Genomic DNA, 11,946 nt, shown 5'->3' on the forward strand with positions numbered 1-11,946 from the left:
AAGAGACCAGTGTAATGTTGAAAAATTATGATTCAAGAGACTAGACATTCTCTTTTTCAAAAAAAAAGAAAAAAAAAGGTTGAACCCCAACCTTAAGGGTCCCCCACCGCGTCTGCCCTGGAGTATCGTGAGGGAGGTAAATCGCAGGTTATGCCTCCAAGGGTTCTTGTGCACACTCCAACTTGCCATTTTTTATTATGTATTGCCATAGTGATCAGTTGATTTTGTTTAGTATTTTACCTAAAAAAAAAATAAAAAAAAATAAAAAATAAAATTTGAAATAAAGCTAAAATTAAGCAACATATTTGAATATAAAAATTTCCAGACTCTGGTTCTTTTAAAACTTGTTCTCTTAAAATTGTAAGTATAAAGTGCCAATGATAAGTAAAAATCATGGATTTTATTAATATTGAAATTAAAATTGGTTTTTGGAAGGGGCTTCGTTTGATTTCCAACTTAAGGTACAATTGAGAAAATCTTACACTATTCGAGATGAAGAGACCAGTGTAATGTTGAAAAATTATGATTCAAGAGACTAGACATTCTCTTTTTCAAAAAAAAAGAAAAAAAAAGGTTGAACCCCAACCTTAAGGGTCCCCCACCGCGTCTGCCCTGGAGTATCGTGAGGGAGGTAAATCGCAGGTTATGCCTCCAAGGGTACAGGTTGGAAGGTTGTTTGTACACTTGCACTTACCCAAGAGCCAAATCCATATTTCAGGATTCGAACCCTTGACGCGACAGCCTCAAGTAAAGCTGGATTTTTCCACCCTCCCCTTTTATCACTTGGAGATGTGCCCTGGGGGCTAGACATTCTCTTTTCTATTACACATCAAGTCATGTATTGTCTCTCAAATTCATGACCATATATATGGCAAAATGAAGTATCGATCTAATAGAATTTTATTAATCTTATTTTCATGTCACCCTCTGATTTCGCTTTCAATTAATTATTAAAAAAAAAAAAGGTTGAACCCCAACTTTGAGGGTCCCCACCGTCCCGCCCCTAGAGTTTTGTGAGGGAGGTAAATCGCGGGATGTGCCTCAACAGGCTAGTGAACAAGAGTTATGTGTACAAAGCTGCGACTACCAACAAAACATGAGATAACCTCGCTCATGTCCTTTTTTCCACTAGGCTATGTCTCGGGGGCGCTTTCAATTAATTATTAGATGTGTTCGAGGTGGACTTTTATATAAAATGCCTAAACTATTTTGACCAAGTAAAATTTTCGATGAATCCAGTTGAATAATCCAAAAAGAGATGCTAGATTATGTCTAAAAAGAGCAGCAAATGCAAAGGAGAACTTGCATTTTTAAACATTTTTGTTTATAGTATTTTGTCACTATATACTAAATTAATTAAAAAGAAAAAATAGATTTTAAAATTTCTTACAGGTTTTTATTTTTTTCGACAACTTTTGCACAAGTTTAGAGCTATAAACTATTTATTGTTATTCAAATACAGACCGACTACAATCAGAGTACTCAGTGGCGGAGCCACTCACTGTCCAGTGCGGGCAACCCGCACTGGACTCCAATTTTATATATATATATATATATTTTTTTTTTAAAGCATTGGGTTTTACTTTTATTTATAGTCCAATCGATACACTAATTTACCTCAACTCCAAGTGCACAGTGACATTTTCTAACTCTTTCCCCTCGACAAGAAATTAAAAAATTTCCTTTAATCTACCATCGTTTTGAAATATTTTCAAAGTTCATTTCTTTCTTAAAACCCACGTTTCCTTGGGCCCTCAAATTTGTAACAAAAAGTTTCTTGGATCATGTGATTTTTCTATTTAATATTAGTGATTATGATTATGTGAATATTGAATATTGGTAATATTTGTGATGGATTCTTAAAATCTTGATTTTTGTCAATTAGTCAAACAATTAGTGATGATTTTTTGGTGTTCTATCAATTTGTAAAAAAATGTAATTATTTCCATATCAATTAGTATTTAACTGTCACTTGTGGTTTATTTTAATGTGAAATGTCAATGGAGAGATTCTTTAAAAAAAATATTTCGTATTAAATGGTGATGAGGAGATATCGAAAAAAATTGATTTTTGATGTTGCACAACTTGCTACAGATCCTAGAATAAGGAAAAAGATGATAATCTCATTAGTGTTGTCACTATGTCATTTTTAGCATTATTATAATATCATTAAATCCATAATTGAAAAGTCCGACATTGACTAAATTTTGCCCGCATTGGACAAAATTCTTGGCTCCGGCCCTGAGAGTACTCTAGGTAGTATATATACATGTCTATCATTTTCAATTTGTAAAGGTTTTGAGGTGAATGAGAGGGTCGATGCATGCAATGGAAAATGAGACAAGTACCTGGGAAAGTAAGAGGATAGTGTCGGGAAGAGAAGCATGGCCCTGCCACTCTCTACAGTTAAAGCTGTGCTATGCCGGGCTATAAAAAAGAGTTTTTTAGGCACGACCATCATTATAAAAAAAAAAAAAAAAAAAAAAAAAGGTTGAACCCCAACCTTAAGGGCCCCCACCGACCCTGCCCTGGGCCATTCTGGAGGAGGTAAATCGCAAGATGTGCCTCCCAGGAGCCAGGGTGGAGAGCACATGGATAGGCCAAGGCTGTTAACCCATATGGTAACTCCCGCTTGCAACAAAGTCAATTCCACCTTGCGGGGAATCGAACTCTGCACACTGCCGCGCTGAACCCTATCCACCCTCCCCTTTGCCACTGAGAGATATGCCCTGGGGGCTCATTATAAATTTATGCGTTAGCTCGATAGGCTCAAAAAAGGGTCATGTTAAACCACCTCAAAACCGAGTTGTCCTTGCTTTACTCGGGCGAGGAATCCACGGGGGGCAGTTGGGGGTCTTCAAGCAAAGAGAGGAAGAAAGTAGTGGCACTATAGGGTTATATTTCTGTTACTCAAAAGCAAGAATAAGCAATGTATAAAATATGAGTAAGAACCCAAAACTTACATGGGAACCTAATATGGGAAAAAATTACGGATAGATGAGAAGAAATTCACTATATCAAAAATGAGTACATGCTACTATGAATGATGATACAATGAACCCCTAAAATACATCATATCTATATAGGGTGCGACAATAATAAAACACAAACTCCCAAAAAATTTCATAATTTTTATTTTATCACATATGTCGCACCACGAGCTTTTCAAGTCGGTTCAAATTGAATTCGAGTCACTGTATTCTAACAATATCCAAACTTGCTAAACAATTGGAATTGCAAGTTGAATCCATTGATTAATCACATAATCTTAAAAAAATGAAAATAAAATTAGTCGTACTCAAAGAGGAGACAATTTTTTTTCATTTTTTCATTTAAATTTTTATCTCAAATAATCTCCAATTCGATGGATGAACTTATTTTCGATAGTAGTGTTTGACAATGTTTAGACCCTGATATTTAGATCAAGTAAACAATAAGAAAGCTAAAGTAGTTGACTAGTACAAAAAGTTTACTGATTTACTTGTAAGATAATATTTTGACTTTCACAAAAAAACAAAGAAAAAAAAAACTAAACAAAAAAATTAAAAAAATTTGCTTCTTCGAACTTTTTTATTTAAGAAACAATATTACCATTAGTGCTACTGTTAATTTTAGTAATATTATTTTATTTTTTCAAAATAATGGCTCTGAAACTTAATTGCTAAATTTACTCCACTTAAATAGAAGTGCTACTAATTTATGCTTTCATTATTAGCTGTATTTTGGAAAACATTTATAAAATTCGTAAACGAATTGTGAGTTTGACAATTCAATATTTTTTCAATGCAAACCTATTGCGTTAAATAAATCCAAAATCTATTACAGGGAAAAGGTCTATTACGAAGACCTCTCTGAGTGAGGATTCTTCAAATAACTCAGCGACGTGTTCTAGCTTAGGAGCCAATAGTGACCAGGTCATACGAGAAGCTCTTCTGCCCTATAAATTCAGTCCCCAAAACCCTTCTTCTCAGTCGTATTCAGTTGCAATCAATAAATCTCATTCTTTGTGTGGAAATACACTCCCAATTAAGCATCTCCTTTTCTATATTTTAATGGATTCTGCATCTTTCTTTCCCAATATTATTGCTGCTATTTCAGTCATCCTCTTGCTTTCCAACACAGCATGTGAAGCTCAGCTTTCTACTACATTTTATGGCAATTCATGCCCAAATGCACTCGCCACAGTCCGCACATCCATCCGACAAGCAGTATCCCGGGAGCGCCGGATGGCTGCGTCTATCATTCGCCTCCATTTTCATGATTGCTTTGTTCAGGGCTGTGATGCATCAATCCTACTTGACGAAACCCCATCTATACAAACAGAGAAGACTGCATCTCCAAACAATAATTCTGCAAGAGGTTATGGAGTGATTGAAACTGCCAAGAGGGAGGTTGAGAAAATATGTCCAGGAGTTGTTTCCTGCGCAGATATACTCGCAGTAGCAGCCCGGGATGCCTCAGCTGCTGTAAGTAGTGATATATCGTATTTTTTTCCGAGTGAATTCCGACACTCATTGTGATTATTTTGTACGTCTCGTGTCGTTTATGAAAATATAAATTTGTCCAGAGCATGATGGGGCATCTTGTGCATGAATATCTAAACTTGTATTTTTTATGAACCACAGGTTGGTGGTCCGTCATGGAATGTGAAACTTGGGAGAAGGGATTCTACAACTGCAAGTCATTCTTTAGCCAACGCTATTGGAAGTTGACAAGGCTGCTAACAAAGCAGCTGAATTGGAAAGACATGAAGGATCTGGTTGAAGAATCAGCAGTACAATCAGCAATTGAACAATTGGCAGCCAGCTTGCAATAACAGAATGAGAATTCTCTAGAAGAAGGAAGAGGAATTTTTGTGTTAGTTAGGGAATTTGTTGAGAGAACGTGTTTGTAAATTATTCCTTCTAGAATAGCCTATTTTTGTGTATATATACTGTGATATTCTGTACATTTTAGCAAGCAGAAAAATCAATACAATTCTTTACTTCATTTCTGCCCCAATCGTTCAGCTAATTTTCTTTGTTATAAACTCATTTCTAAAATGGTATCAGAGCCAGCCTTAGAAGATTCAAGTGCTGGAGATACAAATACTGATCAAAACCAAAATCAAAGCCAAAATCCAAATGCTAATCAATCTGGCAATTCATCAAACTCTATAAACCTTGATCCTACTCAGCCTAATAGCCCATATTTCATTGGAAGCAATGACAGTACTGGAGCCTTGCTCGTAACTCACACCTTGGATGCTAACAATTATCATTCATGGGCGAGATCAATGAAAAGAGCATTGAGAATCAAAAATAAATTGGGATTCATTCATGGAAGCTTAAGTGAACCAGCAAACCCGAATGACCCACTCATGGAATACTAGTTGGTTGTAATGACATAGTTATTACCTGGATACAGAACACAATGGCAGTTGACATCAAATGTAGTACCACATATGCTGAAACGACGCATCACCTATGGATTGAGCTGGAGCAACGTTTTGCTCAACAAAATGCACCTCGAATCTTTGAAATCAAACAAGCCATAAGTATGCTATTGCAAAACCAAGATCCTGTAAGTGTTTATTTCTCCAAATTCAAAACACGTCTAGATGAACTCATGAACTATGAAACTGTACCTAACTGTAATTGTGGAGGTTTGAAGACAGTCATTTAGAATCAACAAAGGGACTGCGTAATGAAATTTTTAATGGGCTTGTGTGATTCATAAAGGAATTAAGGCACAAATCCTGTTGATCAAACCATTTCCCAGTTTAAATGAAGTTTACTTGATAATACAATAGGAAGAGAAAGAAGGGAGATATCAACTGAAGGATACTTACATGAATCTATGGCTCTTCTTGCAAAGGGAAATTTCAAAGAAAAGGGAAGGCAAAACACTTATGCGCAGAAGAAAGATAGATACTACTGCACTTTTTGTAAAATTGGAGGACACTCACTTGATAGATGCTTCAAGGCAAACCCAGACAGACCAATTTGTACCCACTTTCAAATTCTTGGCCATCAAGTGGACAAATGCTACAAACTTCATGGCTATCCTCCAGTCCACAAATTTAGTGGAAAGGAAAAGGTATCAGCAAATCAAGCTATGACATCTTTATCTCCAGCACAAGGGGTTGGAAACAGCAAATCTCAGGTGTCCTTAAGTCAAAAACAAATTTCACAGCTCATGGCTCTTCTCAAACCTGTCACTAACTCTCAAAGCCAGAACCACTCAACCAACAATGATCAAAGTGTCATTACCTCCACCTCCACTGATGAAAATTTACACCTACTATCTGGTATGTCCCTATGTATGTCTGTTATCAAACTAAAATATCCTAACATGTTGAATGTTCCTTGGACACTCGACACAGGAGCAACAGATCATATGATCTACTCCAGTTCATTCTACTCATCAATTCGTACTGAGGCTGAATATTCCATAGCTCTACCAAATGGCAACGTGGTCCCTGTTACTCACATAGGGACTGCAAAGGTCACAGATGCTTTAATACTTCAAGATGTTCTATGTGTACCTAGCTTTTCATTCAATCTCATTTCTACCAAAAAGCTAACTCAAATGCTGAAATGTTGTCTAATTTTCTTTTCTCATTGCTGTTATATCCAGGACCTTTCAACTTGGAAGACGATTGGTATGGGTGAAGTAAAAGAAGGGCTGTATCACATGATGGTCAAAGATGTTTCCTCTTCAGCACTATCAGATTACCTGAACAAATTACATATTCAGACCCAAATTCCTATATCAGCTTCAGCTACCTCAAATATTCAAGACTTTGATGTTTAGCATTACAGATTAGGACACACTTCTTACTCTATTCTTAGTGTTGATGGTGATTTTCAATTCTCCAAATCATCTAATAATAAATTTTGTTCCATATGCTCTCTGTCTAAATTGCACAAATTACCTTTTTACACAAGCAATCACAAAACTGACAAATGCTTTGAATTATTACATTGTGACATCTGGGGTCCATGTAATGAAAGTGGTAGTGATGGTTCCAAGTATTTCTTAACCATTGTGGATGACTTTAGTAGATGTACTTGGGCTTATACCTTAAAACTGATATTAGATGCTATCAATGCCCTTCAAACTTTTTGTGCCATGGTTGAAACACAGTTTGAAACCAAGGTTAAGATAATTAGAACGGATAATGGTGGAGAATTTAATATGAGAGAATTTTATCTTCAAAAAGGCATTATACATCAAAAAACATGTGTTGAGACACCCCAACAAAATGTCGTCGTTGAAAGAAAACATCAACACATTCTTAATACGGTCGGGGCCTTGAAGTTCCAAGTGGAATTCCATTAAAGTATTGGAACCATTGTATCCTAACTGCCATGTACCTTATCAATAGAACCCCTTCGTCCACATTGAAAGATAAAAGTCCTTACCAAATTTTGCTCCACAAAAAGCCTCCTTATAATCACCTCAAAGTTTTTGGTTGTTTGGCTTATGCCACTACCATCGTCAATGGAAGACATAAATTCGATCCTAGAGCCAAAAAATGTGTGTTCATAGGCTATCCTTTTGGAGCCAAAGGATATACCTTGTTAGATCTTGAGACTGAGAAAATCTTCACATCTAGAAATGTAGTTTTCTATGAAAACATTTTTCCCTTTAAGGATGATTTTGTCAGTTTGAATAATAACAACATCAGTTTCATTGAAAATCCTATAACTCACAATGAAACAACCAATGTCATTCCAAACACCAGTCATGATGATGTAAAGCCATAAATAATCTCTCAAATCCTTCAACCTGAGGAAAAACTTCCACAAAATTGTAATCCTGATGAGCCCCAAACCAACACCGACACTGATGCTTCTAGCCCTTCACCAAGCACAACTTCTACTACCCATTTGCCCCGTAGGTCAACCAGAATCAGAAAAGCTCCAGTGCATCTTCAATACTTCATATGCCACCAGGCCACTTCACTTCACCCATCTCAAACATTGGACAAGTTGAAGGTATGAGATTTTTCCAGTTGTCATTATCCTCTTAATGCTAGTATTTCTTATAAAAGGTTATCAGATTCGCACAAAGTTTTTGTTACCTGTGTCACTTCTCATACTGAACCTAGGAACTACCAAGAAGCCCAAAATTCTCCTCAGTGGTGTGCAGCCATGAAATCTGAAAGTGAAGCTCTTGAACGTAATGACACTTGGGTTTTGGTTGACTTACCTCCTGGAAAGGTAGCAATAGGTTGCAAATGGGTATACAAGATCAAGTTTCATGCTGATGGTAGTATAGAAAGGTTCAAAGCAAGACTCGATGCTAAAGGATACACACAACAAGAAGGACTCGATTACCATGAGACCTTTTCACCTGTTGCCAAGCTTGTTACGATCAGAACTCTACTAGCAATAGCAGCCATAAAAGGATGGGATCTTTTTCAGTTTGATGTCAACAACGCCTTCTTGCATGGTGAATTGGAAGAAGTGTACATGGAGATCCCTCCTAGCTATTTGCAGGATGACACGAAGAAGAAAGTTTGTAAACTCAAAAAAAGTTTGTATGGTTTGAAACAAGCATCACGTCAATGGTACGCTAAACTTTCCAAATTCTTCATTGAACAAGCATATGTTCAATCAAAGGCAGATTACAGCCTGTTTACTAAGGGTAATGGTGCCTCTTTCACTGCTGTCCTAGTGTATGTTGATGATATAATTGTGGCTGGAAATTTCATTGACATGGTTAATCATCTCAAAACTTCACTTCATGACAAGTTTAGGATCAAGGATCTTGGAAGATTAAAATATTTCCTTGGCATAGAGGTGGCCAGGTCTGCAAAAGGTATTAGTATATGTCAAAGAAAATATGCTTTGGATATCTTAGATGACTCGGGGACAATTGGTTCAGCTCCAGCCAGGCTACCATTAGATCAAAATGTAAAATTGACCAAAGATGAACGAGAATTACTACCTGAACCGGCAATTTACAGAAGATTGGTTGGCAGATTACTGTACCTAACAATAACCAGACCTGATATTTCTTACTCGGTGCAGTTGTTAAGTCAATTTATGGAAAGCCCTCGAATCCTACATTTGCATGCAGCGCATAAAGTCCTAAGATATATTAAAAGAACTCCAGGCCAAGGAATATTCTATCCAGCAAATTCAGCATTACAGTTGCACGGATATAGTGATTCAGATTGGGGAGCTTGTACGATTACTAGACGATCAGTTACAGGCTACTGTATGTTAATTGGGAAATCATTGGTATCTTGGAAGTCAAAGAAGCAACATGTAGTCTCAAGATCATCTTCGGAAGCAGAATATAGAGCTATGGCTGATTTGTGTTGTGAACTAACATGGTTCATATACTTATTTGAGGGCCTGAAGATTGCTCATCCTCAAGCTGCATTTTTGTACTGTGACAACAAATCAGCTGTACACATAGCCACCAACCCAGTTTTCCACGAAATGACCAAACACATAGAGCTCGATTGTCATCTGATTCGCGACAAAATTCAAGATGGATACATTGTTACTAAGCATGTTCCTAGCAGGTCACAGATTGCAGAAATTCTTACCAAAGCCTTAGGGTCGCAAGGATTTTACTCATGCATGCTCAAGATGGGACTAATAGACATATACTCTCCATCTTGTGGGGGGCTATTGGAAGTTGACAAGGCTGCTGACAAAGCAGCTGAATTGGAAAGACATGAAGGATCTGGTTGAAGAATCAGCAGTACAATCAGCAATTGAACAATTGGCAGCCAATTTGCAATAACAGAATGAGAATTCTCTAGAAGAAGGAAGAAGAATTTTTGTGTGTGTTAGGGAATTTGTTGAGAGAATGTGTTTGTAAATTATTCCTTCTAGAATAGCCTATTTTTGTGTATATATACTGTGATATTCTGTACAGTTTGGCAAGCAGAAAAATCAATACAATTCTTTACTTCATTTTTGCCCCAATCGTTCAGCTAATTTTCTTTGTTATAAACTCATTTCTAAAAAACGCTGATCTTCCAAGGCCAGATTCCGATCTCAGAAGACTCATTTCTTCCTTTGACAACAAAGGACTCAGTGCTACAGACATGGTTGCCTTATCAGGTAACTAAAAGTTTAATATTTGTGATGTGCAAATAAATTTCTTTTACATTTTTTAGATGTTGTTGGGTGACAATGAGAGCTGACAATGCAACTTAAAATTGCTATTAACGTCTAGGATCACACACAATAGGCCAATCGCAATGTTTTCTCTTCCAAGAAAGGATATACAGCAATGGGACAAACATTGATCCCGGGTTTGCAAGCACTCGTAGGCACCAATGCCCTTCAAACAGTGGAAACACTAATTTGGCACCACTTGATTTAGTGACACCCAATTCATTTGACAACAATTACTTTAAGAATCTGATGCAGAGAAAGGGTCACCTTCCGTCGGACCAAGTTCTATTCAGTGGAGGCCCAACCGACAGTATTGTTTTCGAGTACAGTAGAAAGGGGGATTTGATAAAAAAGCCTAGTCAAACAATGATTTTGATAAAATAACCTTCCTTCAATGTTTCTTGGTCAAATGGCCTTCATTTATAAAATACAATAAACAAATAATGTCAAATATCTAAAATACCCTTATCATGGAAAATATCCAAATACCCCTTTCAATCCAATTAAATCCCTCAATTCATCTACAAAATGCATTAACCTGTTTTTCCTGTGATTTCTTCCCTAAAATCTTGATATTCATTGTATTTTTCTTCTATTTTCTCCAACATTGTGAGCATTTGAACAAGAATTTTATTATCTATATTATCTACATTGAGATTTCCACTATATTTAAAGAAAAAAGAAAGGTATTTTTAGAAATCTCATTTACATTGGTACTTTTATTGTTTAATATAGTATAAAATGATATTTTAATTGATTTTATTTTCTCATTTGGTGTATATTTGTATCGTCCGCAACTATTGGACGATAACGATTGGAAACGACAGTCCAGTCGTTATCTATAGTGTAGAACGACACTACAGTCGTTATCCTCCATGTAAAGTGACAGTACAACCATTATCTGTTATGATCTGTCTCTTATTGATAATATATTTTGGTTACTTTGATATATTATAATCTATCCCTTATTGATAATTTATTGTGGTTACTTTGATAATTTAAATATTGTAACTATTTTCATATTATTTTAATATATACTTGAATCGATGAAGTCATAATGATAGTTATTTATTTTTTGTTATAACAAAATATCACGGTACCATTTCGAGTATTTTACCTAAAAAAATATAGAAATGATGTTTAGATATTAAATATCATTGATCTAGTAACAATTTATTTTTAAATATACGAGTTATCAATTATTTGTATCGTGTTTACATAAGTAACGACACTTGTGCTGTTTTCATAACAGTAACATCACTAGTGTTGTTCTCATTTTTCCTGTTGTCCAAGCAATGAGAGTATCTTTCAAATTATGTGAGCGGCATGTCCATTTCGCAAATTACATGAGTTCAAATTATGGAATATCGAGGTCTGGAAGGCGTGTGACTACTCATACTCGTGTTTATCGACAGAACAACACAAGTGACGTTTAATGGCATCTATGTTGTTCTGTTGGTTTCTCCTATATTTCGCTTTATTTTCACCGCGTCGACCTTAAGGATCGGGCCTCCTAACTTAAGAAAGTCAAAATTATTAATTACGTAACAAATAACAGAAGAATTGGCATAGATTGTAGATATCGCGTTGGTGAAATCACAAGTCACCATCCACATTCGTTATAAAACCAAAGTAATGAGGGTATCTCCCAAATTATGTGAGCTACATGTCCATCTCGCGACTCAAATGAGTTCAACTTCTCGAATACAGGGGCCAGGAAGGCTCGTGAGAGCTCAAACTCGTGTTTATTGACAAAACGACACAAGTGCCGTTTAACAGCACTTGTGTCGTTCTATTGATTTATCTCATTTTTCACTTC

General features: G+C 36.2%; 2 protein-coding genes across 2 annotated transcripts; both read left to right on the forward strand.

Annotated features, from left to right (window-relative positions):
- The first annotated feature begins 3,987 nt into the window (after nt 1-3,987).
- LOC111399071 (lignin-forming anionic peroxidase-like) lies at nt 3,988-4,993 on the forward strand. The gene is made up of 2 exons (XM_023026292.1): nt 3,988-4,466; nt 4,626-4,993. The coding sequence occupies exons 1-2, from the start codon at nt 4,053-4,055 to the stop codon at nt 4,710-4,712; spliced, it is 501 nt and encodes a 166-aa protein (XP_022882060.1). The 5' UTR covers nt 3,988-4,052; the 3' UTR covers nt 4,713-4,993.
- Nucleotides 4,994-5,074: 81 nt separating this feature from the next.
- Nucleotides 5,075-6,973, forward strand: LOC111399070. Its single transcript, XM_023026291.1, has 2 exons — nt 5,075-6,486; nt 6,619-6,973. The coding sequence occupies exons 1-2, from the start codon at nt 5,839-5,841 to the stop codon at nt 6,793-6,795; spliced, it is 825 nt and encodes a 274-aa protein (XP_022882059.1). The 5' UTR covers nt 5,075-5,838; the 3' UTR covers nt 6,796-6,973.
- The last annotated feature ends 4,973 nt before the right edge of the window (nt 6,974-11,946 follow it).

Source organism: Olea europaea, chromosome 8 (genome assembly GCF_002742605.1).
Source record: "Olea europaea var. sylvestris chromosome 8, O_europaea_v1, whole genome shotgun sequence".
Lineage (NCBI taxonomy): Eukaryota > Viridiplantae > Streptophyta > Magnoliopsida > Lamiales > Oleaceae > Olea > Olea europaea.

Coding starts and splice junctions, on each gene's coding strand:
- LOC111399071 (XM_023026292.1), top strand. CDS start 4,053: ATGGATTCTGCATCTTTCTTTCCCAATATTATTGCTGCTATTTCAGTC. Junction 4,467..4,625: donor CCCGGGATGCCTCAGCTGCT/GTAAGTAGTGAT, acceptor TATGAACCACAG/GTTGGTGGTCCGTCATGGAA.
- LOC111399070 (XM_023026291.1), top strand. CDS start 5,839: ATGGCTCTTCTTGCAAAGGGAAATTTCAAAGAAAAGGGAAGGCAAAAC. Junction 6,487..6,618: donor CTCACATAGGGACTGCAAAG/GTCACAGATGCT, acceptor TGTTATATCCAG/GACCTTTCAACTTGGAAGAC.